The 27,347-nt window shown below is 58.6% G+C and overlaps 8 protein-coding genes across 8 annotated transcripts; 6 read left to right on the top strand and 2 right to left on the bottom strand.

Annotated features, from left to right (window-relative positions):
* Positions 1–182: 182 nt before the first annotated feature.
* Positions 183–4,516, top strand: SLS55_007122 (uncharacterized protein; the record flags this gene model as incomplete). The annotated part of the gene is made up of 6 exons (XM_066778546.1): positions 183–981; positions 1,032–1,109; positions 1,161–1,653; positions 2,076–2,178; positions 2,232–4,179; positions 4,308–4,516. The coding sequence occupies 6 exons, from the start codon at positions 183–185 to the stop codon at positions 4,514–4,516; spliced, it is 3,630 nt and encodes a 1,209-aa protein (XP_066630983.1).
* A 2,137-nt stretch (positions 4,517–6,653) lies between these two features.
* On the bottom strand, positions 6,654–8,385 carry RTF1 (RNA polymerase-associated protein rtf1; the record flags this gene model as incomplete). Its single annotated transcript, XM_066778545.1, has 3 exons — positions 6,654–7,181; positions 7,232–8,066; positions 8,138–8,385. 3 exons carry the CDS (start codon positions 8,383–8,385, stop codon positions 6,654–6,656), a joined length of 1,611 nt encoding a protein of 536 aa, XP_066630982.1.
* A 579-nt stretch (positions 8,386–8,964) lies between these two features.
* On the top strand, positions 8,965–9,790 carry COQ7 (ubiquinone biosynthesis monooxygenase Coq7; the record flags this gene model as incomplete). Its single annotated transcript, XM_066778544.1, has 2 exons — positions 8,965–8,970; positions 9,257–9,790. The coding sequence occupies 2 exons, from the start codon at positions 8,965–8,967 to the stop codon at positions 9,788–9,790; spliced, it is 540 nt and encodes a 179-aa protein (XP_066630981.1).
* Positions 9,791–12,074: 2,284 nt separating this feature from the next.
* SLS55_007119 (uncharacterized protein) lies at positions 12,075–16,567 on the top strand (the record flags this gene model as incomplete). Its single annotated transcript, XM_066778543.1, has 3 exons — positions 12,075–15,322; positions 15,375–15,580; positions 15,636–16,567. 3 exons carry the CDS (start codon positions 12,075–12,077, stop codon positions 16,565–16,567), a joined length of 4,386 nt encoding a protein of 1,461 aa, XP_066630980.1.
* Positions 16,568–17,556: 989 nt separating this feature from the next.
* On the top strand, positions 17,557–20,237 carry SLS55_007118 (uncharacterized protein; the record flags this gene model as incomplete). Its single annotated transcript, XM_066778542.1, has 2 exons — positions 17,557–17,616; positions 17,862–20,237. 2 exons carry the CDS (start codon positions 17,557–17,559, stop codon positions 20,235–20,237), a joined length of 2,436 nt encoding a protein of 811 aa, XP_066630979.1.
* A 1,428-nt stretch (positions 20,238–21,665) lies between these two features.
* Positions 21,666–21,950, top strand: SLS55_007117 (uncharacterized protein; the record flags this gene model as incomplete). The annotated part of the gene is made up of 2 exons (XM_066778541.1): positions 21,666–21,704; positions 21,762–21,950. 2 exons carry the CDS (start codon positions 21,666–21,668, stop codon positions 21,948–21,950), a joined length of 228 nt encoding a protein of 75 aa, XP_066630978.1.
* A 1,146-nt stretch (positions 21,951–23,096) lies between these two features.
* On the bottom strand, positions 23,097–23,631 carry SLS55_007116 (uncharacterized protein; the record flags this gene model as incomplete). Its single annotated transcript, XM_066778540.1, has 2 exons — positions 23,097–23,450; positions 23,626–23,631. The coding sequence occupies 2 exons, from the start codon at positions 23,629–23,631 to the stop codon at positions 23,097–23,099; spliced, it is 360 nt and encodes a 119-aa protein (XP_066630977.1).
* Positions 23,632–25,943: 2,312 nt separating this feature from the next.
* ADE12 (Adenylosuccinate synthase) lies at positions 25,944–27,344 on the top strand (the record flags this gene model as incomplete). Its single annotated transcript, XM_066778539.1, has 3 exons — positions 25,944–26,507; positions 26,557–26,719; positions 26,806–27,344. The coding sequence occupies 3 exons, from the start codon at positions 25,944–25,946 to the stop codon at positions 27,342–27,344; spliced, it is 1,266 nt and encodes a 421-aa protein (XP_066630976.1).
* Positions 27,345–27,347: the final 3 nt, after the last annotated feature.

Raw genomic sequence — 27,347 nt, 5'->3', positions numbered from 1 at the left:
GACAGCAAATTCGCCGCGTCGCGCCTAGTGTCTGTGGCGCCCCTGCTGCTGCAGCCAATCAGCGCCTGCCGTTGATCGCCGCCCTAGCTGCAAGCGGGTAATTTAGCGGGCTTTGCGCCAGCGCCTCTGACTCTGCGCCGCCCGCCTGCGAAGAGCCCAGCCACAGCCCTTCACTCGCCATCATGGCCTCCAATCACGTGCATCTCGATGATCACCACGCCGGCCAGCAGAGCAACATGTTCGCCCGGCCCGAGCTGGGCGCGTATGATAACATGTTCAATGCCCACGCCGACCAGCCCTTTGACGCCGGCGCCTGGAACTACGAGCAGCAGGGTGCCGCGCCGCCTCAGTGGCAACAGCAGCCTCACCAGCAGTCCCTGCCTGCCACCTTCGACTCCAGTGGTGCCTTCTACGGCGGCCGCGACTTCTCCAACAGTCCCGCGCCGTACGGCAACCAGACTTTTGCCGATCACGGCGCCGTGCCACCGCAGTTCCAGCAGAATAACCTGGATCCTGCCTTGATGTCGACCGCCGCCGCCGCCGAGCATCCCAACTTCAATAGCTCCAACATGCGCATGTACGCAGCCTCGGCCGCCCAGGCCAGTACTATCGCCCCGCAGGCTTTGCAGTCGGCGCGTCAGGCCTCCTATGGCCCTGGCACGCCCCCCGTGGCCGACTTCCAGGTACCATCGCCTTCGTGCCCAGATCGTAAGCCCGTTCTAATCCACTCGCAGCAGACCCAGCAGCGGCAGAGCAGTGCAGCCCAACAACCAACCCTGGCCAGCACCCCGCCCGCTTCCGCTTCCGCGCCGGTCTACATCCCCGCGCCCCCTGCAAAGTATCCCGATGCTCCTGCTGGCAAGCCCTCGGGCAAGTTCTATATCATCGATGCCAATGAGCTCGCCACAAGTACCAACTCGATGCTCCTGCACGAGTTTCTTTACATCGGCAACGACCCCATTGAAATGCCGATCATGAAGTGTAAGATGCAATGCGCAACTGTGGTCTGTTCTCGGCTGACTTGTGTCTAGCATCACTCCCGCAGTACCAGGCGCGCAAATCTCGCAATGAATTGAGGAAGCTGGCGGCGAACGACGAGAGATTGCGAGGTATTTGGACTGAAAGTGGCCACGCACGAGCTATAGCTAACTCCGTCACAGCCAAGATTGCGAAAGCCTCAAAGAAGGCCAAGACGCCCGCCGCCAAGATTGCGCGCAGCAGACCAGTTTCTTTTGGATCCCCTTCAAGTCTTAGGGATGAAGTGTCCGACTCCTCGAGTGAGACGGAGACTTCGGAGGATGATTCTGATTACGAGTCTTCTGATGATGAGACGCCTGAGCCCTCACCCTTGCCTGCCACTCGCCCCAACGAAGCCCTTCCTGCAATGAGATACGATACTATCAAGGCCACCTGGAGGCCGCGAAACCTGCCTGTTACAGCTGATGAGATTAGAACAGCAATGAAGGATTACTGGGATATCCTCCAGGCTGTCCGGAACAGGTGGAAGGAGGATCAGTCAGCGTTGAAGCAGGCGCAGGAGAAGAACTCGAGAGACATAGAGTTGCTCAAGGGCAGGGTCAAGGACCAGCGTTCCTTGATGGAGATGGCCATGAAGTGCGCGCTTGAGCATGGACACCCGGACGTGATCAGAGTGTAAGTTTTCCCCGTTGAACACCCCATACCCAGCGAACCCGTTCCTACCAAAGTTACCTAGACTGGTCGTTCGGGCTAGTTTTTGGCTGCAAACAAGTTGCCGTGCCGCATCTGCCTCAGCGCGGGACGCGGCTGGAGCTTCATTCTTTGAGGTGCCATGTCCTGCGGTGCGGACGATGGGCAACGGTCAAAGGGCTGCATATGCACCCCAGCATAGCTGTGATTGACATCCTTGTCTGTGATCGGCCGATCCCTGGCCAGATCACGTGCCTTGTGCGTGCTGTGATCAATGCACAATCCACCCCAGGCGGGGGTTTGGAGCACTTCACTCCTGCGGCCACTTGGCGCTTTAATGCTATTCACTATCACCGCAACTTGCGGTTCCTTGCTTGCGGAGAGCGCAACTGACCCTTCCGTTACAGACTCGGAGGCAACGCTCCCCTCTTGTTCCTCGCATACCAGTTCTTGGCAGACCGTATTAGAGAGAATGAATACAACGACCCTTTCTCTAAAACAATAATCGAGGTAATAAATCTCGACCTTGGTGTAATAGAACAAATGATTGACTGGACCCATAGTTGCTCGCTCGGAGCGAGAACATCACCATGGAGAACATTGAGCGTACCAAACTCAACACTGCCTTGAAGCGGTATCTCAACAGGGGAGATGAGCGCACAAAACCGCGTGCCGAGAGGATACTCGAGCGTGCGCAAGCGAACTCGAAGAAGTCCGGCCCCGCTACCACTAACGGCGCATCGGAAAAGAAGCCGGAGATCAAAAAGGAAGCAGATCCCTCTAAAGAGATCAAGGCCGAGGTGGCCACGCGGCCGTTGCCCCTGGCTGTGGCTGGTGTCAAAAGGCCCCGTCCTAGTGACAACTCGGCTCAGCAGCCAGCGAAGAAATTGACGTCGGCAGTGGGTGCTTCGACTGTCACTGTCGGCTCCAAGACGGCCGCCTCTGGCCTGAAGAAGCCTGGCGCTACAACAACAACTAGCTCAGCTAACGGCGCAGCATCGGCGGCCGCCAAACCCAAGATGATGGCAAAGCCCAACATGTTCGCTGGGCTGCAGTCTGCGTCGAAGCGATCAAGTGTCACTGCCCAGAAGCCAGCCACAGTCGCTGCGCCTAAGAAGCTCGCAGCCCCCGCTTCCTCTGCGCCAAGATTTTCGTTTGCTGAGACCATGGCCAACCTGACTAAGCCAAAGGAGCAGCAGCCTGCATCGAAGCCCGAGGAGAGCCGCCCGCCTGAGACTGAAGAGGAAAGGGCTAAGCGCCTTAGGAAGGAGGAGCGCCGCAAGCTGCGTGTTAAGTGGGCCGACAATGGCATTGGGAACAAGGACCAGCTCGAGTCTGTGCGCCTGTTCACCCACGATCCCGACGAAGAGCTTGGCCACGATGCAGCCATGGTTCGCGACGTAGCCGATGTCGGTGGCGAGGGACGCATGTTCAAGCAGCACAAGGACATGATGGACTTGGACGACGACGACGATCGCCCGAGCGAAGAAGACTTCCGCGCATGGCGCACACCCTCGCTTGTCGACTTCAGCGCTGTCCCGGAATCCGAACGAGAGCGCAACTACGAGCCGTACGGTGGAGGAGTCCTCTCGGTCGACTCACCTGAAAAGGCAGTTCAAGAGCAACACGAGGCCAACACCCTGCTCGTCTTCTACACCTCACCTGGCGATATCCCACCTTGCCCCCGTGAGCCTCCGGAGGACGAACAGCAGCCTCACCCGGACGCAAAGGAGCCTTGGGTCGGCATGACTCCGGGTGAATCGGCGTACACCGAACGCGCCGCGCGCCACGCTCCTCCCCAGCCCCCCGCCCCCCCGGCAGACATACCAATGCCCGACCTCAGCAGCATCATGTCGATTCTCAGTCGAACTCAACAGCAGCAGGCACCGACTCCACCGCAGCCAGTCCACCCACCCCAGCTACCCCAATCTGCGCCCCCGGCGAGCGATCTCGAAAAGACCTTCTCAATGTTCATACCCCCGCCGCAGGCACCACAAGTCTCGCAGCCTCCGCCCCAGGCGCCCGCTTCCGCTGCGCCCTCAGCTGACATCCAAGCCATTTTGGCCAGCCTTGGCAATCTGACCGGGCAAGCTCAGCAAGCTCAGCCCCCGCAGCCCCCGCAGCCTCCGCAGCAACCTCCGCCCGCTCAATTCCCAAACATGGCCATGAACGCTGGCGGTGCCCCCGGATTCGACCTTGCGGCGATTCTGCAGAGCGTTGGCAACGGCGGCGCCCCCCCTGCTGTCCCAGCCTTTGGGATGCCTTTGCCAAACCAGCAGGGCCAGCCGCAAAACCCCCACCAGCCATTGCCATCACAGTCGGAGTTGTTCCAACAGGAGGAACGTACCAAGCGTCAGCGCGGCCCCGAAGACCACGGAGCCGACCGCGGCTGGGGCGCCAACCGCCGCAACAAGAAGTGGAAGAACAAGAACAATCCGGACTACCAGCCACCACAGTTTGTGGTGCCATGCAAGTTCTGGAAGGAGGGAAAGTGCATGAAGGGAGACAAGTGTACGTTTTTGCATGAATGATGTCCCAACCCCCATTTTCCTGCGAGGAGTAAGCTTTTTCTTCCCTTTGTCCTCCTCCGTTTCTTCTTCCATCAAAAGGCGGCCACTTTGACACGGGATTTCTTACAGGTCCTGTACACTCTTCCTCTCATGCATCTACCAAACCTCCCACTGCCTCACCACCTCCTACTGCTCCTACTGCCCCGAAGAGCATGACGTCGGTGCCTCAGCCTCAGGGTGGTGGCGGATCGAAGAAGAAGAAGAAAAGGAAGGGCAAGAGGTACATGGACAGAGATGCCAACGGTGGCGATCTCGGTGCCGGCATCATGGATGACTGAGCAGCCGTGTCCATTCGTCGCCCTTGCTCCTTCCTTTCCATCCGCCTCTCCGATGCACGAGCAGTATCCGGTATCCGTCTCGATCACGAAACCTTCCGCCGATTCGAAATCAGCCATGGGCTAGTGATTGATCGCACCGCCCTTTGCTACGGCTCCGTCCTCCCCTCCAAACATTTCGGCAATGGAGGACAAACGAAAACCCTTTACTTGCTTTTTTTCTTCCTCATTATGTACAACAGCATTTTCCCATCTTCTTGCTTTTGCTGGCGGCGGCCTGGGAAGACCTTCTTTGCTTTGGAGTGCCTACGGATCACTCCTCAACAGCATTGCTTTCATAAATCCTGCACGGTTTATCTCGACAGAGCATTCGAAAGCGGAGGAAACCCTTTTCATACAAAAAGCATGAGAAGTCGGATTACGAAACATTGGGAGGCGGAAAACTTCTACTACCACTACTATTAGATCGGCACGGGGTTATAACTGGGTGTGAAAAGGGTGCGGCGGATTCAAGTACTACTTTTTTAACGGATGATATCCAGCGGGTTTCTCTTCTTCTTTTGCTTCTCCGATTCACCGCTACTAATCGATGGCATGTTCTTTTCTGCTCCCATCTTTTTTTTTTTTTTTTGGTTTGTTCTTCTACTTGTTGCCGTTGCACGTTGCCAGTGTTTCCCTGCATGGCTCATGTTCCTGTCACTTGTTTTCTGCAGTGCTGGTCTCGTTCGAACGGTTATGTGTGTGAGTGTGTGATGAGCATTTCGTCGTTTCTGCAATGCGTGCGTATGTGCATCGATTGCGTTGATTGAATCTGAGGGTTCTCGTTTCTTTGTCCCGCCCTGTCCTTTTTGCCTTCTATACTCTGCTTCTGTTCGCTCAACCAACCCCCTTCGTCTTCCATCTACGTATTGTGGTCTGGCCGGGCTTGTATGAGGTGAAGTAGGCCTTCGCGAGCACAGCTGCGCTCAGAAGGACACGGGAGAACGGCGAAAGAGGAAGGAGCAGAAGAGAAGGGCGCGCGCGCGTTTTGTGAAGTAATTGTACTATTACCATCAACCACCTGCATTGGGGCGGACTGGTGTTGGTGACGACGGGTGGCGTTTGTGTTTTTTTTTTTTTCTCCACGGCGGAAAATACGATGTTTTTCTCAAGCGGCGGCGTTCACCAAATAAATCAAATAAAGCGTATCGTCGAAACTACTGTCTGATTTGGTGGTTCGTGAACTACTGGTTACTGTCTAGAACTATGATGGTTTGGTTGCAAAAGAACCGATCTCAAATACTTCTTCTATCTTGACGCGATTTTGCGGGGTAAGGGAAGCCCATTTAAAGTGCAATTTGTGAAACTTTCAAATGTGTATCTGCCTACACCGGGATGTTTTGCTTCAACTGATTTGTGTGGGGAAAAAGTGACGCGCTTGATGCGCCGCAAAGGGCCCAAGTGTTTGAAACCTGGTGAGAGAGCATACGTGAAATTGAATATGAAAGTCCAATCGAACTACCTCGTCTCTGGAAGGTTTAGAGCTAGCCGACATTAATAGCACCAAAACTGTATACACGTGAAAAGGGTCGACCGCTAACCGAAGGGACAGAACGGATGGGTTTGATATCTTCATTTTTCGTCTGTTCGGCTCACGTCTTCTATTTTGCTTCCTTTGCCGGAGAGCAAGAGCGTGACAAAGCCATTGGAATGCTATCAAAACCCTCCCTCCCACTCTACTTTCACAAAGAGAAGACCCTAGAAGAGCTAGTATACCTTTTCAGACTCTTTGTGCCAACCTTTGTCTTGCCGGATAGCCACGCAAGCAATTGATAGATTCGTTGGGAATCATTCCAACGAGCCAGATTGGGTGAAAACCTCAACTCCATCGTCTTCCTTTGGGAACTTCCCTCGCGTCCTCCGACCAGATGCCAATATGGCAAAGGTCAACACCAAACAACAGCAACCACACCGATCAAAATCATCCCTCGTCCTCGCTTGTGCGGGGTCAAAACTCCAGCTTTTCCCCGTTCAGTTCCCACGCCAATAACGCCAAGTACTCCCGTCGGTCCGATCGCTTATCCATGCCAGGTCCCAAACAAAAAAGAAAGAAAAAAAAGGATGACGTCCAGATCGCGCAAACAAGCCGTCAATAGCTGTCTCAGATTTCGACATCAATGCCAAGGTCCATGGATCCAATGAGCTCGTCATCCATGGCCTTCTTGGTGAAGGTAGGAATACCCTTGCGCTCAAGCTTCGGCTTCTTCGGCGTCTCCGAAGGCGTTCCAGTGCGACTGATGTCGCTAGGGTTGCCGAACAGTGCGTCCTCTTCGGCAGCCCTCCTCTTCGCCTCCTCCTCGGCGCGGCGCAAACGAGCCTTTTCCTTGGCGGCGGCCTTTGCCGTACGTTCGGCGATGAGAGCCTGACGGACTTGATTGGCGTTGTTGACGCGGATGCTCTTGTTAAGCGTCTGGAGCTTCTGGTGGCGATCGGACTGGGTGCTGAACGTGCTCTTGGCCTTCTCGGGAGCGTATTTGTTCTGGCGTTTGAGCTTCTCGGCAATTTCTTCCTCGCTCCAACGCTTTTCCAGCAGCTCGTGAATTCTCTGGAGGTTCCGGTTGAGCTTGCTTTGGGTTGGAATCTTAACTCCTTCGCTTTCACAGACGCTCTTCCATCTCGTGAACTCGGACTAAAGTAACGTCAGCAATCTGATATCAATGAGGCCATGAATCGTCTTACCTCGCTGAACTTGGAGTCAGAGCACATGACAAAAGGCCATTCCTTTTCAGCCTTGCCATGTGCCACAAGCACATACAAGTCAGTCTTCACGGGCTTGTTGTTAGAACCTTGCATCGCATACGGCGAACCCTCTGTGAAGCCCTTGATTTGGCACATCCGGTAAACGCCCTGACCGGTGTTCTTGTCGACACCAATGCTGACACGAGCGAAACAGCCGATGAGATGATCCTCAAAGCCTGGATAGAAGCAGACCTTGGCAAAGTTGCTCCGTCCGACTCTCACACGTTCAAAGTCCTTGAGCTCAGCAGGCGGCTCCTCCTTAGCCGGCGACTTCCTGCGCGCATCCCACTCGACATCGCTCTCCCCCTCAGCATCGGCGTCGGACTGTATCCTGTCGCTTTCGGCAGATGGAGAGCGGCGGCCGTGGTTCCGACGGTTGCGCTGATCGTTCCTCCGCGCCCTCTCAGCCTTGTAGTTCTCCAATGACTCGTTCACGGCCTTCGTCTTCGGCCTGCTATTCTTCCGCTCGTCGTCATCCAGGTCAGCTGCCCCTGCTTTGCGCTTCTTCTCTTCCTTGGCCTGGCGGTTTTGCAACAAGCGCTTGAGGTTGAGATCCTGGCTCCGGCGTTCAATTTCCTGGGCACGCTCGGCCAGAATGGACTCGCGCTCGACTTCCGACAAGCCCATGATGCGACTCCTGTCCTCCCACGAAGTGAACTTGCCCTCGATGGGGTATGGGTTGCTGTCATCGTTCAAATCGCGAACGGCGGCGTCAGAGTCAGACTCTTCCATGGCGCCAGAGCCCAGGGAGTCGGGGGAACCGTGAGCAGAGGAACTGTGGCGAGTCAGCACAAAGTCGCAGTGGCGCATGAGGGCCGCAAAGGCAAACAGGCAGACACAACGTACGCTTCGCCTTCTTCCTCAGAGTCATCCTTCCTACGGCGACCGCCAGCCTTGCGCGACTTCACCTTGCGACGCGGAGGCGACGCTTCGGGCGAGCTTTGACGGTCGGAGGGTTGAGGTGAGGACCGTGGAGTCGGCGAGCGGCTGGTACGCGGACTCTGCCTTGCGTCATCCATCTCCTGATCGCTGCCCACCTCATCGCCAGCGAGGGCGAGCAGCTCAGCATCGAGATCGAGGCCGTCGTCAGACATGGTGGTGGTGAGTGGGCTCGAGGGGGAATTTCGGCGATGAAAACGATGGTTCAGGCGCAATTCAGCGATGAAAGGCACCTCAGAGGATGGTGAGTGAGGTGAGCTTCTTTGGCGGCTCAGGAGTCACTGGGACGGGCGGCGTGGAGCTGGCGCGGGCGCGTCGACGGGGGATAGATTCGCAGAGCGGGGGAAAAAGACGAGGGCGAATGCGAGATGGATGCGGCGATGGAGGATGAGGTCGCCACGGATGACGTGCTGTGAGAGGGAGGGTCAGGTCGGTCGAGGGAGGGCGAGGTAGGAGAGTCGTGGTCGCAGTGCACCGCCAGACTTGGGCCTTCCACTTCAACCGCACCGGTTGATTCTCGGCCCAGCCACGCGCGCTTGCAGCCGGCATCCCTGCAGGCAGCACTGGCAGCCACTTGCGCCAGCGCGGCGATCGGCGGCGCGATGTCGGCTGCGCCCAGAGCATTTCGCTCTCGATGTCATCAACGATGCGCCTCACGCCTCCGCGCCGCCGCATTCACGTTCTTTCCTTCCCCGTCTCGCTCCTTTCCCATCTCAGTGTACCATAGATCCGTAATGCCGGTTTCATTGTCTCCCCGCGTTGCCGTGGCCGCCCGCGCGCTGCGCCCACAATTTTTTGCCGCCTCTAGATGCGTCGCGCCGGGTGTCGTACGATTCAGAAGATGCGCTTCTTCCGCTGCCGCTGCTCAGACGCCTGCTGATAATGAGGCTCTCCTGTCGACATCGCGCAGCACTGGCGAACCGCGCACTCCATTGAGCCAGGAGCAGAAAGCGTACCTGGACAGTGCTGTTCGTCATTCCGCCATGTTGTTTCGACACACCCCGGCTTAGCTGACTGCTGCTGTAGCTGCGCGTCAACCAGGCAGGCGAGCTCGCTGCCGTTCTCATATACCTCTCGCAAACTCCACCCATTACCAAGGCCCACCCCAAGCTCCGCCCGCTCATGAAGCACATGCTCGAGCAAGAAGAGGGCCACTTCCACAAGTTCAACCACCTCATTGCCAAGCACCGCATAAGGCCAACCGCCATGTATCCAGTGTGGAAGGCTGCAGCAACAATGTTGGGATGGGGAACCGGCGTCATGGGCCGTGAGGCTGCGATGGCTTGTACCGAGGCCGTGGAAACCGAGATTGGCTCCCATTACAACGAGCAAGTCGCCAAGCTGCTCGAATGGGAGAAGCAGTTGACTGCGAAGGGAGAGCAGCTGAGTCCAGATTTACAGGTGCTTCTGCAGGATCTGCGCCGCATTCGTGACGAGGAGTTGGAGCATCTGGACCACGCCGTTGAAAATGATGCAAAGGAAGCCCGCCCGTACGAGGTTCTTACCAACGTCATCCGCGGAGGATGCAGGGCTGCTATCTGGGTTTCGGAGCGCGTCTAAGGCCTTGGAAGTGGGCGTGAAAAGAGATTCTTGCCAACGTGTACATGACTTGTATAATAGAAAGTAGGATTAAGCATACCGGGGACATGCTACGCAGAAAGTCTAGCTGAATCCCTCCTCTCCACCAGTACTATTGAGAGTAAACAATTCGGAGAAATTACCACTCATCATATTGTTCACCTGTCCAAGGCGTGAAAGTCCCTTCCGTAGTCTTGGCGTCCCCGAGCGGACGGTGCTCTCACTGCTGCGGCCTCACTTCACCTCAGTTCACTCCAGCCCTCCTATTGTCGTGTTTCAGATCTGTGAACGCGAACAATGGAAACAATAGAACAATAGCAATTGAGCTACTTGCTGCTCCCATAAAGTCTTCTGCTCCCTCCCGTCTCCTCTCTTTCCTTCAGACTCCAGACCATTCATCTTGACACATCCAGCGATCACCACGCTCCCTCCAAGCCACCAAAAACCACAACACCACCAACAATCAATCATCACCATGTCCTCCTCCAACAACAACCAGTCCGTCCTTGAGGACGCCCGCATCATTGCCCTGAAGGAGGGCACGACCCTGAAGTGGGCGGAAATCGCCAACCACTTCCCGAACAGGACGAAGGGCAGCATCCAAGTCAGGTACTGCAGGTACCTTAAGCCTGGTAAGTTATCTTGTGTATACCCTCTACCTGCCTACCTTTTGACCCACCTTCACCCAATCTCTCCTCACTGCCTTGGTGTAAGGTAGAACTCATACTAATACGTATATACAGCCACTGCTGCCCGCCGTGCCGCCCTCGCCGCCAATGCCGCCGCACCTCCTCCGGCCAGCGCTGGCGCTGGCCACGCCAATCCCGCTCCCGCTCCCGCTGCTGCTGCTGCTGCCACCACCACCGCTCCGCCGCCCGCAGCCCGCGCCTCGTCCTCCCCGGCGCCCGTGTCTGCTTCGGCTGCTGGCAGCCGCAAGCGGACGCGGGCCGCCACCCACGCCGCCGAGCTCGTCGCCGCCGCCGACAGCCTCGCTGCCGCTGCCGCCGGCCTGTCCGCCGCCGCTGCCGCCATGGCCAGCAGCAGCACCACCACCCCCACCGACGCGGCCGTTCCTGGTCGCGCAGCCAAGCGGGCCAGGACGGCCCGCAGCAACACCGCGGCGCCGCCCGCCACCAGCACCGCCGCCGCAGCCGCAGCCGCCGCCAGCCCGCGCTCGCGCCCCTCCGCCCTCCCCGCACTCGCCCAGCCCGCCCGTCGTCCGCCGCAGCCGTCGCGTGCTGGTCGCGCCACGGCTGCGCCCTCCTCCTCCGCCCGGAGGACCGTCCCCACTCGCCCCACGGCGACTGGCGCCCCTTCCGCAGCCGCCGCCGTCCCCGTCGCTGCCGTCTCCTCGCGCGCCCGCACGCTGCGCAGTGCGGGCCGCGTCGAGCTGCAGCCGGGGATGGTGGTGCGGGAGGGCGGTGGGATCACGGTCCCCGAGGGAGGCAGGTTGCAGTCGACGAGGTGGCTGACCGAGGCGCACTTCCGTGCGCGTCCGCAGGGTGAGGAGTGGGGGGCTGCGAGGTGGGAGGGCTTCACGGGTTACTACTTGTAGTAGGAGGGGGAAGGGGAAGGGGATGGGGATGGGGATGGGGATGGGATGAGTGCTTTCTGGGATTGGGGGGAGGGTTTTCTGGGCTTGGAGAGTTCTGGGGGAGGTGACAGGGGAGGGTGACGAAAAGTTTTGCTGTTTTTTTCTGGGATGCCTGTTCGGGCAATTGACGATGGTCGTTCTGGTGTTTTGGTCTTGGGAGCTGGATGGCTTGTTCGGCTATCTTGCATCAGCGGTGGTTGGAATTGCGGGTTGGGTTTTTGTAGGCTTCGCGACGATGACGACGTCGTTGACGACAACGACAACGAATACATGACGAGAAGATGCTGGAAATCTTCGCGCTTTGTGCGCAACCAGAGTGCTTCTCAAAGTTCGCGATGGAGAGTGATGATGGTGTTTCTGGCTTCGGGTGATGTTGTTTCTTGCCGCTTGGGTAAATGTCGGCGACGAGGTGGACGCTCGGTCTTAAGCGGGGATTGACGCGACGCGACGCGGTCTCTGGCGCGTCGCGCGTCCGTTAATCTTCACATCCCAACATCACCGCCTCAGCAGTCACGCTATACCCTAATGACAGCCTATTCATGATACCCCGACTTTCGCATCCAGATTAACGGCGAAGCGTACACCTAATCTACAAAATCCGTCGAAATGGCTTCTACGCCATCCACCCCTGCGCGATCCGCTCGCGGGTCCTCCACAGCATCCACGCCCGCAATGCAAACCTCCAGACCTCCAATCGAGCTTACTCCGCGTAGTAGAGTCAAAGCTATGCTTGCCGAGGCCGGCATGAGCGACGATTCTGAAGACGAACTCTCCACGAAGCCCTCCAACGCACCTTTAAAGCCCTCCGAACCTGCGGCAAACCCCGCGCCAGCCGCCTCGAAACCTGCTCAAGGTAACGCGTCTTCGGATTCTGAAGAAGATGATATTATACCAGCTAGGAGGCCAATTGGAAGGATGGCAGCACGCATGCTTGCAGAAGATCAGAATGCTCCGAGTGGGCACGGCGATAAGGAAGACGGCAACGCCTACCAGCGGGTCAGGAAGATGCTAATGTCTGCTAAGGACAAGCAGAAGGAATCTTCAGGCAGGTCGATCCCTGCAGCAGATGCGGAGTCCAGTTCAGGCGAGGATATGCCATTTAGCAGACCCACGCCCGCCAGGAGACTCGCGCGAAAGGCTAGCAAGTCACCGAGGCCCGCAGCATCCGCATCCAGGGCGTCTTCGCCAGGGCTTTTCGTGTCACAATCCAAGGCTTCCCCGGCCAAGTCTACCGGTTCCTTTGAAAACGGCTCAAATTCGGACTCGGGCATGTCTGACTTCAAGCCAAAATCCCGCCTGGAGGAACTGGTCGCGCAAAAGAAGGCCGAACGGAAGGCTAAGGAAGCTGCGGAGAAAAAGACCCGGGAGGAGAACCGCCGTAAAGCCAAGGCAGCCGAAAAGAAATCAAACGAAATTGATCGTGAGCTAAATGGCTCCGAAACCGATAGCAATGACGAGGAGGGCGTGGCTGAGAAGTTGACGCAACAAGCTCGGCCGACCCGCAGGGCAGGGAAGAAGGCCAAGGAAGAGATGAATCGTGAAACGCAAAGGATTGCCAGGAATATGCAGCTGGCGCATCAGGCGAAGACCAAAAAGAGGTACACCACTCAGGACCTGTTTAAAAGATTCAATTTTGGCCAGCCCCAGGAGTCCGCAGAGAATACTCCTGAGCTTGCATCTTCTGATGTCGATCAGGCTGAGAAGGAGACGCCACCCACAAGCCAGCCCAGCGTGGACGAAGTTGAGAAGTCAACTACCCACGAGCAAGGCATAGATTCGAACGGATTGCCCGATGACACGGTTGTTGATATCGGCAAGCCAACCAAGACCGATATTGGGCTTCCAGTTTTGCACAAAGCGCATCCGCAACCAAAGATTGACAAGGGCAAAGGCCGTGCCATTTCGCCCTCTCGTGAGAATCCCGCCCAGATTGCACCCGAGCCGATCGCGAAACCGACCGCGCCTGCGCCAGTACCGGAGAAGAAGACACGCACGTTCCGCGTTGTCCTTCCGGAAAGGCCAGTCGCCAACGCCTCCGACTCGGACGATGACCTCGAGATTGTCCGCGACAAACGATTCGATGTTTTCGATAGTCTTCCTGCCCGTCAGGCCAAGGAGCCCAAGCACCTCCTCACACTCCGCCACCTCGCACATCTGACATCGCCGTCCAAGAGCCGGCAAACGGATAGGAGTTCCATGGGCCCTGATCAACTGCAGGCTCTGCTTCAACGTAGAGCCCGTGAACAAGCGAAGGCGGAAAAGGACGAAAGGATCGCCGAGCTTCGTGCAAAGGGAATCATGGTTCAAACGGAAGAAGAGCGCGAGAGAGACCAGCTGGAGCTCGAGAACCTTCTGGAGAAGGCCAGGAAGGAAGCTGATGAACTGGCGAAGAAGGAGAAGGATGAAGCGAAGAAGAACGGCGATGACGATGGCGATGGCTTGCTTGACAGTGAGGATGATGAGAGCTACGTCGAGGACGGATCGGATGCTGAGGGAGCGGAAGACGAGGAGCTTGAGCTTTCGGGTAGTGAGGATGAGGAAGAAGACCGTGCCGATGGTGAAGGCCTTCTCGACGACGAAGCCGGCGAGGATGAAGACGAGATGGCGGATGAAGAGGATGTTTCAGCACAGCCTGATGTGGAAGCGCCCGAAGATGATGATGGGGAATCTGAGGAGGACACGGCACCTGCGCAGCGGCGTACTGTTGTGGCTAGGAACCGTAAACGTGTCTTTGATGACGAGGATGAAGAATCCGAGGCCAAGCCAACAGAGCAACAGGCTCAACATGAGCCGAGCCAGGACGAGACCATGGCTGCATTTGGCTTCGCGAACAATGCTGCTCCCATTGGCCTTACTCAGATGTTTACTAGCACAGCGGCCGACACGACCTCGCAGCCAACTAAGCAAAAATCTCAGCCCAACCCGAGCCAGGATGAGACTATGGCTGCCTTTGGATTTGCTGACAATGACGCTCCCGTCGACCTTGGCGAGATGTTCGTTGGCACAATGGTCAACATGGATTCCAAATCAACCGAACACCAACCCCAATCTGAGGCGACCCAGGATGAGACTATGGCTGCATTTGGTTTCGCTAACAATGCCGCTCCCGCGGGTCTTAGCCAGATGTTCAACGGTACAATGGCCAACACGGGCTCTCAGTCTGAAATTGCGGAGGGTGCCAACACCCAGCAAGATTCTCTCGACTTCCTCCGCAACATCCCGATTTCCACAATTCCTGAATTTGCAGCGGACTTCTCAGGCCCTAGCCAGGACTCTTTTATCCGCGACAGTCAAGTTGGAGAATCTCAAGCGGAAAGTGGAAACAACGACATCAACATCGGCATTTCTCAGTTTCCTTCGCAACCCCAAGAATATCCTGATACCCAGATGTCCGACGTCCCCGAACCTACACAGGATGGTGGCTTTGCTGTTTCCCGGACGCCAGGCCGATTCAACAGGACTCCTCAGGCCTCGTCAACCCAGAAAACAGTGGACACTGTTATCTTCGAGGGTGCCACACCCGAGTCTCCCATTGTTCAACGCAAGAAGGGTCGTCTCCAGCGCCGTCGCGAAATCGTCGCTACGGCAGTGTCAGATGTCGAGGAGGACGCTCAGCCCGAGCCGAATGACGCAATCTCGGATGCAGCGGCATCAGATGAGGAGTTCGCCATCTCGGCAGACGCTTTCAATGTCATGCGCAAGGGCGCAAAGAAAGCCAAGAAGGTCGAGGCATTCAACAAGAAGAAGAGCGCAGCCAAGGAAATGGTCTACGAGCAGGCCGAGGAATCTGAGGACGAATATGCAGGTCTGGGCGGTGCCAGCGATGACGAAAGCGGAGGCGAAATGGACGAGGAGCTAAAAGACATGATCGACGAGGCAAAGGTCAAGGTCAATGAGAGGGAAATTGCGGCGTTCCATGCGTAAGTTCCCCTTCTCTTGTGAGGTGGACTCAGGGTTCTGACTACAAAATAGGAACAAGGAGCGTGTCGAAGACGAGAAGCGCATCGACAAGCTGTACAAAGATATCACGAACGGCAATCTGCGACGCAAGCGCGGTGGTGACTTTGGTTCGCTGGACGATTCGGACGATGAGGCTGCGGAGAGAAGGGCGAAGAAGCAGCGTGAGTTTGCACGCATGCGCAAGGCGCTTCTCGCGGATGAGAACATCGGCAAGATTGGTAGGTCATCTCTCTTCTCCGCGATGAAGTGTGTAATTAACATCAAGGTCCACAGCCGATAACCCGAAGAGGCTTGCTTTCCTCCGCGCCATCGAAGATCATGACGAGGACGAGGATGAGGACTTCTTCGACTATAAGGACTCCACTGCCCCCGAAGAGTCCCAGTCCCAGTCCATCCCCGACTCGCAGGAGACGGCGCAAGAAACCTCGACGACCACAGCTGCCCAAGCAAACCCGCTCAAGCGCAAAGCGCCTCCCACGATCGAATCCAACGACGAGAACCGGCCCCCGGCGCGCCAGCGCCGCACCGCCGCCGTACCCGACCGCAAGCCCACCACCCGAGCCGAGATCCGCGAATCCCTCTCCTCCCTCATTGACGAGCCGCTCGTCCGTGAAACACAGTTCTCCGCATCGGAAGACGAGGACGAGGACGCGGACGGCGACGAGCAGCAGCAGCAGCAACAGGTCCAAGTTTCGACCACGACCCGCGCCTCCTTCACCGCGCGCCGCACCGCCGCGCCCATCGTCGATCGCCTCACGCTATCGCGTTCCGCCAGCGCGGCCTCGTCGACAACGACGACGTCGACCACGACAGAACAACAACAAACATCCGCCAAGCCCCTGGCTTTCGCTGCCCCTGCTACTACTGGCGCCCTGCACGGCTTCAAGGTGCCCAGCCTTCTGCGGCGCGCGACGACGAACCTGAGCACGACGAGCACGACGAGCAACAACTCGTCGTCGTCGACCACCACCACCAGCAGCAACAACAACAACAGCAATGCCGCGGCGGCCAGTGCGGCGGACCAGGCCGGTCTGAGGAGGGGCGGCAGCAAGAAGAGCAACATCCATTACCAGGCGAGGGAGGCGGAACGGAAGAAGGCGGTGGTGGCGGTGGAGGCGAGGAGGGAGGAGGGGTTGCGGAAGAAGGTGGTGAAGGGGAGGGGGAGGAGCGTCTTGGGCGCTTTGGGCGGTGGGGGGTTCGAGTAGGGCGGTGGTTGTATGGGTGTGTGCGCGTGTGCGGGCTTCGGGTTTCTGGTTCCTGGTTTTGTTGTGGCGTATGGGGTAGGTTTGGGTGGGATTGGTTGGTGTTCGTGGGCTCGTAGGGGCTTGTCGCGTTAGGAATGTTATGGTTCGGAGTGTGTTTGGTTTGTGGCTTTCGGTTTGGTGCGCTTTGTGTGTGTGCGTGCACAATGGTGTTTGGTTCGTTTGTCTGCGATGGGTTTCATGAGGTCAACATTGCGGTGGGGTTGGTGCTAAGGCTGAGCATGGTGAGTAGGCAATGCTGCAAACTTACAAACACTTTCTTTGACCTGCTTCGAACGAGCTAATCAGCTGCAGAAAAGAATATTACTGGATTTCGAAGGCCGAGGCACCTCAGATCTTTACAAAGGTCTACGTATCTCCAAGCGTGGGAGAGTTGCTGCTATGATCTGCCTCTTGGTCAGATCCTGTACATCATATGAAAGAGCGAGCATTCAATTGTCCCATAGGGCCTTTTTGAATCCCGGACGCCATGGCGCATGAAAACGATGTCTGTAGGCATGGGACTTACCACAATTTTCTGTCCCATTCAGACTTGGGTGGATCGTCATCTGGTTCTTCTCAAGGTTGTTTTGCCCCGAGTGTAACGGTGAGGCATCGAGGAACGGTTGCATGAGGAGGTGTACGGGTGGTGTGTTGAGGGAGCTGAGAGAAAGCGCTAGATCCCCCCGGACGATCGCACCTGCCACAACGGTTTCATTGGCTGCTTCTCAAGACCGGTGGCTGATGAAGTGACAGACTAACACTCCGTCATGCGGACACTATCACGGCGACGGGGCGGCCCGCCAGCGCTGTCACTCACAGCGCGGGGGTTCTTAAGAGGCCCTCTTCTGCGACGACCCAACTTTTTGAAACAACCTCCACTCTCCCACTTTCCAGTCCGACCGCCGTTCCGTCACCGTCCACCAAGGAACAGGGCCAAATCGGACACCAAAATGTCGCATAACACTTCGGCTCGAAACGTCGACCGCGCGATCAGCAGCGCTTCACAACAGGTAAGACACTCTCGTCCGTGGAGCTCTCCAACCTAATCGATGGAGTGCGCTGACCGTCACCTCAAATCGAAGGTTTCATGGTTGCTACTAACCGGTCGGTGTCGCTCCAGGAACACTCAGCGAAGCGTACTGCGATACAATCTCTCTGCACTTACTGGAATCATGACCCAAAAGGCTGGCTCCCTCCAGGCCATCAACCCCATTCCGTGCAACCTCATAAATGGCCGCTAGACTTTCTGGGCAAGATTGTTGAATTGGCCCGGGTGTCTGGTGCTGGGGGCCGCGAGCTTGCTCTTCGCCTCGTAGGAGACAGTGTCGACGTTCGCGGCAGCAACCAAAGGTTCAGAAGCCGATTTCCGATTACCGACGACGTTCAGACTGCGCTTGACGAGTACAATCGCATTCTCGCTCGTGGCCTGGACGAACCTGGTCGAACCATCCAGCGGGAACAGAGCACCGGCAACGCGGTCGCCAACGCCCACCAACCGCCCGCAGCAGGAAATCCCGATCAGATTTACTACGATTTCGCCGTCAAGCGAGCCTACGCCAACGGCGGGATCCGCGGTTCCGCCTTCGGTCGCCCGGAAGACGGGCCAACCATCATGACGCCGGAGACGGCTCGAGGCGGCATCCCGGCCAACGGAAACAGCGTCGGCCCGTTCCTCACAACCACCCGGCTGGCATCCAAGAAGATCATCTACGCGAAGCAGAACGAGGATGCGATGTTGCTTCTGGAAGAGCACTTCGGCGCCAGCATGGCCACCATCCTGCAAGACCCGCAGCTCCAAGCCTCCGAGGCCCTGAAGTTCCCCGTCGACGTCACCACCAAGCTGTGGGAGATCGTCAACGGCTGCGGCATCACCTCGCTGCCCGCGTTCCACAGCATGCTCCACCGTGCCATCAAGCGCAGCGGGAAATCCTCCTGGCTGGGTGTTGCCGTGGTCAGGCAGCTCCAGGTCGACGCCATGAGGGAGATGAGCGACATCAAGGAGCAGCGGGAAGAGGCGCGCCTCGAAGACAGGACTTTGGTCGTCACGCTTAAGGCTTCGCCCACCCGGTTGCGACAGCTGGGCGGCGCGTCGACTCCGCCGGACATGAGTGCTCGGAGCAGCGGTGACGCGGACCCGAAAGACGTCGACGGCCCTTTGCCTTCATCGCGTGCTAACACTCGGCTTGGACGGGCCCCCAAACATGTTACCGCTATAGCAAGGGAAAGCATGGCAAGGGAAAGCATGGAGAAGGACGCAGGCGCTGGCATGGGCGCGGGAGGAGCCAGCGGAATCATAATCATCCCGGACGACGACGGCGCTCGCACTCCCGAAGGTTCGCCAACCGGCGTCATCGATCTTACTATCTCGCCGCCCGCCGGCGGTGTTCCAGCTGTACGGGACGAAAAAGAGGTTGCTGAGCAGGACGCAGCCGCAGCCGCCGACACGGACGATGGCGACGTTGCCATGACAGACAGCGCGAACGACAAGGACGACGGCGACGTGGCCATGACAGACGACGCGAACGACGGGGACGTTGCCATGACAGACGACAACGCGAACTCCACGGACCCTGCAGGCAATGACGGCGCTCACACCGCTACCACCCACGGCACCCATCGTCGCCAGAGCCATTCCCCGCCTTCCTCGCCCTCGCCCAGCTCGTCACGCCCCTCCCGCCGCCGCCGCCTCAATCCCCCCGTCACCGAAGAGCAGCATGAGGGCGGCGGCGGCGGCACACGCTGGCTGGAGCTCACCCCGGCCGCCGCCCAGCAGCCAGACCGGCTGAGCGCCGAACACCTCCGCCGGGAGAAGGTCATCAAGCGCGTCGCGGTCCGCATGCTCGCCAACACCGAGAGCGAGAAGGAGCGGACGCGCCAGCGGCTGGCCGCCGCCCACGCCAGGCTGGCCGCCGCGAAGAAGGACCAGGCGGATGCGCAGCAGGAAGTCGCCGCGCTGCGGACCGCGAACGCGGAGCTCGAGGAACGGCTCGAGGCCGCTGCCGACGACGCGGCCGACGCGGCTGCAAAGGCCCAGGCTGACGCGCAGCAAGAAGCCGCCGCGCTGAAGGCCGCGAAAGACGTGCTCGAGCGAGACAGCGGCGCCGCCAGCCACGACACTGCCGCGCTGGAAGCCCGCGTCGCGGAGCTCGAAGAACGCCTCGACACCGCCGCCGACGAGGCGGCCGATGCCGCCGAAAGGCACCAGGACGCCGTGCGCGCGCTGCACCGCCGCATCCGCGCCGCCGAGGACGCGACGGCGGGCGCGGTCGCCGACGCCGCCGAGGAGCTGGACGCGGAGTGGGAGAAGACGCTGAACATGTGGACGGCGTCGGACAGGAAGCAGATCGCGGAACAGAAGAAGCAGATTGCGGAACAGAAGGCCAACATCGCGGAACTGAAGAACGACATCGCGTCGGACAGGGAGCAGATGGCGGAACAGAAGAACGTCATCGCGTCGGACAGGGAGGAGATCGCGGAACAGAAGAAGAAAATCGCGGGACATCAGGACACCATCGAGGCGCTGACGGCGGCTAATGTCGAGCTGCGGCAGACTGTCGCGGACCTCCGGCTCCGGAACCAGCAGCTGCTGGATGAGGCTGCTGCGCTTAAGGCTGGGGACGACGATGCTTAGGGAAGTAGATTGCGGATGATGGGGGAGACGGGCTCGTTGAGGGGGTTGGGTAGGTAGGAGAGGCTTTTACATACGGCTTCACTACTGGCTCATGATGCGGGGTCTGATCGGCGCTGAGGGTCTCCTAAGTAGCGGGAAGGTGATTGGCATTGCGATGGAAGGCGTACTGGGTCTGGGACGTGGGACGCCTATTCTTATTTTTGGGAGAGTCAGGAACCCTTATTGCTTGATGATGCGATCATTAGTTGGTACTACACAAAAGTCATAGGAAAACGAGTTACATAGACCAATCGAAATATATGTTGTAGTAAGCTGAAACATCTTTGATGTAGAACATTTCATCGTCTTCCATTCCGTTATTCTCGATTTGGAAGGCACCCCCAGCAGCAGCAAATACCGCGGGCGGGAGTGGTCGCTGTCTGGCGGCCTGGCAGCAACCCCAGCTGCGTTTGCAAGAGGGGAAGAAAAGAGAGCGGTGCGTGCGCAAACCAAGATTCGCCGTTGCAGCCTCGGGCGGCCGTACTGGCAGGCGCATTTCCGCTGCCTGGAGGTGAGGCATAGGCACAGGACCGGCCGTCGACGCTCGCAATCAAATCGATCAGCTGTCCGGCAAGAGGCAGCGGATCAACAATGCCGCTCTTAAAGCTCGGTTAGACTAAGTTTAATCTCCTACATAAAAAGTGAGACACCCAGAAAAATCTATGCGGGGAGTCTGAATGGTTTTACTTCAACAAAGAAAAGCTACTGCAAGTATGCATGAGGGTGTTTTGTCGCATGCACCGGCTGCTTAGCGGCGGGTACCGGCATCCCCGCTTCGTTGATACCCAAAACATCCTTTCCAATAATTGGAAGCAACATTTCAAGTTCCTCTGTGCTTAGCAGGTTGTTTGCAAAAGTCATGTAAAGTGGAAGCCTTAAATTGCTACAAACGCCGTTACGATCCCGCATTCAGCATGCGGATTCGGTGCACGGATACGCCTCTCCTAACCAAACAAGAAGACAAAAGGCGAATATGAAAGTATGTCAATGCTCTCTCTGCTCTAGGAGCCCGGTAGATGTATTTTTGAGTATGACAATAGATTCTTCGCCGAATCCCTGTCGTACCATTGTGTGTTTGAATCAAGCCCTGCAGAGCTTGCCCATTTGACCAAAAGTTTCCCACGCAGATCAAACTACACTTAAGATGACCAAACTAGAGATCTGGTACTGGATTCTCCCGGGCTCCTATACGGAAATCTGCAGAGCCGCCCCGCCCTACACAGCCGCACACCCGCCCCTTCGTTTGCACGTCAGTGGCTCACCTACCCCAGTTGCGACCGTGCGTTTCCCCAGAGCTTCGTACAGCCCCCAAACCCATCTTCCTATTCCTCGGCGGCCCGAACATCAACTCTCCCCCAGGATCCCATGGAATCAGACGCGCGAACGAAGATGGGCGACACGCCGTACCGAGACAAGGATCGCTTCTGGGTACGCAACGCCGATACACCCTTCGTCCAACCCGTACGTACACTGACAGAACTGTAGTTCTGGACGCCGCCGTTACAGAGCCGCCTTGGACCGAAGGACTTCGACTACGAGCAGGAGGAGACGAGGCTGGAGATCAAGAGGCAGCTTCAGGAGGATGGCATGCACTGGACGACGATGGTCAAGCTGATGGGAGGCTCAGTCGAGGCGCATAAGCGGTACCTCGATATTGTGAGGAATAGACGTTGATACTGTGCTGGGCTGACGTCGGGGTTGGAGGGCGAAGCTACCATGGCATAAGATCCCTGACAGTGTCAGGGTCCACGGGTATATTAGCCAGACATGCCAGAACAACTCCAATTGGGTTGGTTCTAGTACCTCTTTGCCTGCATTGATGGCGTGGTGCAGTAGGGAAGGGCAAGCCCTTACACAGTACATCTGGAACGACCTCTTAAAGCACAAACCTCACACCTTACCCAACCAGATCCTCACACCACAGCTTGATCGAAGCGCCGCACGCTTGATGAAAGTACTTCGACAAAGCGCTCATGTCAGACCATCGTGACAACTAGCTCCATTGCCACACCCTCCCCGCCGCCCCTCATGACCGACCTCCCCCTCCCTCACGCATCCCTCCCCGACTCCTCCGCCCTCCCCCTCCCCCGTCCCTCCCCCTCCCGCACGGCCTCATCCCCCCTCAACACCCCATCCGGCACCCACACACACCCCGCCACACACCCCGCCATCATCGGCACCAACATCGCAAACACGGCGCGCACCCCCTTCATCTTCGCGTTCAGCACCGCATCGACGACCCAGCCAGCATCACCACCACCACCGTCCGACGGCGCCGGCGCCTGCCAACTCCCATCCAACACTTGCGCCCTCGCCATTCGCGGGAGGGCGTCGGGCAAGGCGCCGCGCATGACGGCGAACTGGACGGCAGTCGCCAGGGCGACGCCGACGACGGAGCCGAGGGCGCGCAGGAGGTTGCGGGTTGAGGTCGCGACGGCGCGGTCGGTGGGGGGCGTGGTGAGGGATTGGAGGGCGACGAGGGCTGGTGTTGTCGCTTGGTCAGCTGTGGAGGAGGAAGAGTTCGTTGACCGGGGAGGAGGGAAAGAGAGAGAGGGGGGAGGAAATGCGAACCTGGTTGCAGGACGAAGCCGATGCCGGTGCCTTCGATGATGAGGGTGGTGATGACGACGCCGGTGCGCGTCGTGCGGGTGAAGAGGATGAGCTTCAGGCTGGCGCCGAGGAGCCAGAGCGCCATGCCGGTGTGGAGGACGGGGGCGTATCTGTGCGGATGGGGTCGGGTGTGTCAGCGTGTGCGGGGGGTTTTCCGGCCACTGGCTCGGTGTTCGTCGCAGACCTGGGTTTACCACGCTGTTTCTACTCTTACCTGGCAAGCTTGGTCATCAGCGGTCCAGAGAGGACGCCAGCGACGCTCTGGAGCAGCAGCAAAGGCAAGATGAGCGTCGCACTCTTCAACGGCGCGAAGCCGCGCACGTCCTGGAAGTACACGGGAAGGAAGTACATGTCGACCTGCCAGACGCAGTTGTACAGGGCGCTCTGGAGGTAGATGACGGTGGTGGCGCGGCGGGCGAAGAGGCGCGGCGGGATCATGGGCAGCGCCGCGAACCGCTTCTCCACCACGACGAAGACGGCGAGCGAGGCGGCGCCGACGACCAGCATGGAGACGACCAGCGCGCTGTTCCACGGCCACGTGCTGCCGCCGGAGTTGATGGGGATCTGCGGGTGGGTACATGTTACTTATCGCAGGCCGCGCTGGATGAACGCTCTGCACTTCCCACCTACTCACCAGCACGAACAACACTCCCACCACGGCCGCCCCCAGCCCCGCCCAATCCACCATCCCGACCTTCTCCCTCCACCCGCCTTGAACCCTCCTCAACGGCAACGCCACCACCATCGCCGCCGCACACGCCGCCGCCAGCATCGGCGGGACGCGAAAAATCCACCGCCACCCCTCGTCGCCTTTCGCCACCAGGCCGGCCGCGAGGAAGGGCCCGGCGCTCGAGCCCAGCCCGATGGCGCCGCTCAGCAGGCCCTGGTACTTGCCGCGGTCGCGCAGGCTGACCAGGTCGCTGACGGTGATCTGGACCAGCGAGCTGATGCCGCCGCCGCCGACGCCCGCGAGCGCCCGGCACGCGTACAGCCACGGCGCGCTGCGCGCCGACCCGCACAGGACGTCGCCGACGACGAGACACGCGATGCAGGCGAGGAGGACGGGCTTGCGGCCCAGGATGTCGGAGATGCGGCCGTAGAGGGGTTGGAAGCTGGGGTTGGTGTGAGCGTGGGGGCGGCCGTTGAGTTGGAGGAAATAAAGGAGGAAGAGGGGTTGGGGCGGAGGCGTACGCGGTTTGGCCCATCAGGTAGGAGGCGCCGGCCCAGGTGATGCTGGTGCCGGCGTTGAGCGAGCGCGATATGGCTGGCAGGGCGTTGGCGGCGGCATTGATGTCGAGGGATGATATGAAGTAGATGGCGGCCAGGCAGGAGTACGCGGTCAGCAATTTTGGGAGAGGGAGGCGCGAGGTCTGGTCGTGTATTTCCTCCGGGTTTCTATGTGATGGTGTTTCTGTCTCTGCAGTAGTTGCCCGGTGGCTGATCTCGGAAGATGCAGACGCATTGTGGGGGGCTGTTGCGGTGGATTGGAGTTCGAGTACAGCTGGCTCTGAGCGGACTTCCGTAAGAGAGCTGCTACGGGCTAAGGCGAGCGTTGTTGTGGCCATTCTGTTGATTTCCTGGTCAGTGAGTCATCAGAACGTTTCATCGAGCACAAAGTCGTCGCGAGTGGTGGGTCGTATGGCAATGAGGGGTAGAGTGCGTGACTCAACATCCTATTCGCTGAGCATGGCGTCATTGCGGACAAACCAAATGAGACATTGTTTTGATCGTGAAGAGGGGCAACAAGGTCCATTTCATGCCTAACAGACTAGTAGGTAGTGTTGAGTCATTGCTCGTCGAAAGCTCCTTGTCATTGCCGAAGTTGGACGTCTGCCCGATCATACAGCTTGTAAATGACAGGGAAGGCGGTTTGGTTACATCCAAACTTAAGAGGCCAAAAGGGCATTCAGGTTAGATAGAACAAGTGGACAGCTGCTACATCACGATTAGTAACGGGACATTATCTCTTCCCTTCTTAGCAACGGTATATTCTTCTGTGGTGCTGAATCGTAACACCGATCGCCCGGTGATAAGACGCAAGTGAGGAAAGCGGGAACATTTGAGGAGGATCGTCAGAACAAGCGGGTGATCGACGTTGATGTCGACGGCCGTGTGGTGGGCGGTTCTCGGAACCGAATAGTTGGAAAGCTGGCGGGACTCTCATTGAGACCATGAGATGGCGATGGAGCGCGCAACAAGGAACACGGTAGAAGCAAAATTTGTAGAAGTCCAGACTGTCAGTACGGCCGCCAGTATTGCCGCCAGCAACATGATATCCGGTAATACTACGTTCCCGACAACAGCGAGACACATCACACGGGAAGCAGCAGAAGCTGTCTTCAACGTCGGCGGTGTGGCTTCTTCCCGAACGCCTGGCGCGGGTATGGCGCGACCGTGGAATCCATGATTGGAGCTCGGTACTGGATGCGATCTCGGTAGTTGGCTGCGAGGCGTCGTGGCGTCTCGCATGCGGTGCAGTACGTAAACTCGCATGGGATGAATGAAAGGCGGATCCACAAATGAGGGGCTGAGGCCCGGAGATGGTGACTGGTATCTGGCGGAGAAAGCAGTCGTCGCTGTCGGAGTCATAGTTTTTCGGAGATGCCATGTCTGAGAAATGGAACGCCGCTTACTGGCTACCGGGGCCGAGCGCTGCATGCGGCGGGCATCCCGGAAACCGGGGCAGCTCAATGCGCGTTCCATTCGCATGCGTGTCGCAGCGTCGCACGAAGTGGGCAACGGCGTTGGACAGCGGGCGAGTGAGGGGCATGGCGGGGGGCGTACAGACCGCCTCTCCCAGGCAGTGACGTCGCTAAGGCAGGGGCAGCGGGTGACGCGAGCCAGTTTTTGACGCGCGCTGTTTGGGCAGCGCCGTCGAAGCCGAACTCGGCGAGGGCTAGCGTCGATCCCCCACCGGCTCGTCCCTCAAAATCTCAGCGTGCCCGCCTGCTCCGTTTGACTCCTACGCTGCTTTTTGGCACGCGTCGCCAATACCCCCCTCCCCACGCATTGACACGCGCGAGCGTCGTCGCTCTCTTCCGTTCTCCTCCACCCGTCATGTCGACTACCGTCGTCTGCGGTGCGCAATGGGGTGACGAAGGCAAGGGCAAGCTGGTCGACATCCTTTGCTCCGAGGCCTCGCTCTGCTGCCGCGCCCAGGGCGGCAACAATGCCGGCCACACCATCGTCGCCAACGGCATCACCTACGACTTCCACATCCTGCCCTCCGGCCTGGTCAACCCCAAGTGTGTGAACCTCGTCGGCGCCGGCTGCGTGGTCCACGTTCCCTCCTTCTTCAAGGAGCTCGAGGCCCTCAACGTGCACGGCCTCGACACCAGCGACCGCATCTTCATCAGCGACCGCGCCCACGTGGTCTTCGACCTGCACCAGCTGGTTGACGGGCTCGAGGAGGTCGAGCTGGGCTCGGGCTTCATCGGCACCACCAGGAAGGGCATCGGCCCAACCTACAGCACCAAGATGACCCGCAGCGGCATCCGCATCTGCGACATCTTCGACCACGAGCAGCTCGCTACCGGTCTGCGTCGCATCGCCGAGGGCTACAAGAAGAGGTTCGGAGACCTGCTCAAGTACGACGTCGAGGATGAGATTGCGCGCTACAAGGTCAGAATAGACGTCGGCCGTGACACAGCATGTTTTTGACTCTTCGCAGGACTATGCCGAGAAGCTCAGGCCCTTCGTCATTGACCAGGTGCCGCTGCTCAAGTCGGCCAAGGCCCAGAATGCCAACATTCTCGTCGAGGGTGCCAACGCCCTCATGCTCGACATTGACGCCGGCAGCTACCCCTTCGTCACCTCGTCCAACACGGGTCTCGGTAAGCGGTCTAACATGGAATGAGTTTTGGAATACGGGGCAGCAAGCGGAAACGCGAGGGCCCATGGTCACTAATCATAGTCTCAGGCGGTGTTCTCACCGGTCTTCCCCTGGGTTGGCGCGCGATCAAGGAGGTGATTGGTGTGGTCAAGGCCTACACCACGCGTGTCGGCAGTGGGCCCTTCCCCACGGAGCAGCTGAACGAGATCGGCGAGAAGCTGCAGGTCGTCGGGCGCGAGTTTGGCGTCACGACGGGGCGCAAGCGGCGCTGCGGCTGGCTCGACCTGGTCGTGGTCCGCTACTCGCACGACGTCAACGACTACACGGCCATGAACCTGACCAAGCTCGACATCCTCGACGACTTCGACACGATCAAGGTGGCGACGGCGTACCGCTACAAGGGCGAGGAGCTGCAGAGCTTCCCGGCCAACCTCGACATCCTCGGGAAGGTGGACGTGACGTACAAGGAGCTGCCCGGGTGGAAGACTAGCACCACTGGCGCCAAGACGTTCGACCAGCTGCCTGAGAACGCGCGCAAGTACATCCTCTTCATCGAGGAGTTCACCGGGCTCAAGGTCAAGTACATCGGCACCGGCCCCGGCCGCGAGAGCATGATCATCAGGTAAGGA

Source organism: Diplodia seriata (genome assembly GCF_021436955.1).
Source record: "Diplodia seriata strain FDS-637 chromosome Unknown scaffold_7, whole genome shotgun sequence".
Taxonomy (NCBI): domain Eukaryota; kingdom Fungi; phylum Ascomycota; class Dothideomycetes; order Botryosphaeriales; family Botryosphaeriaceae; genus Diplodia; species Diplodia seriata.
Note: the sequence above shows the minus strand (reverse complement) of the source record. Positions and strands in the feature narration are given on the sequence as shown.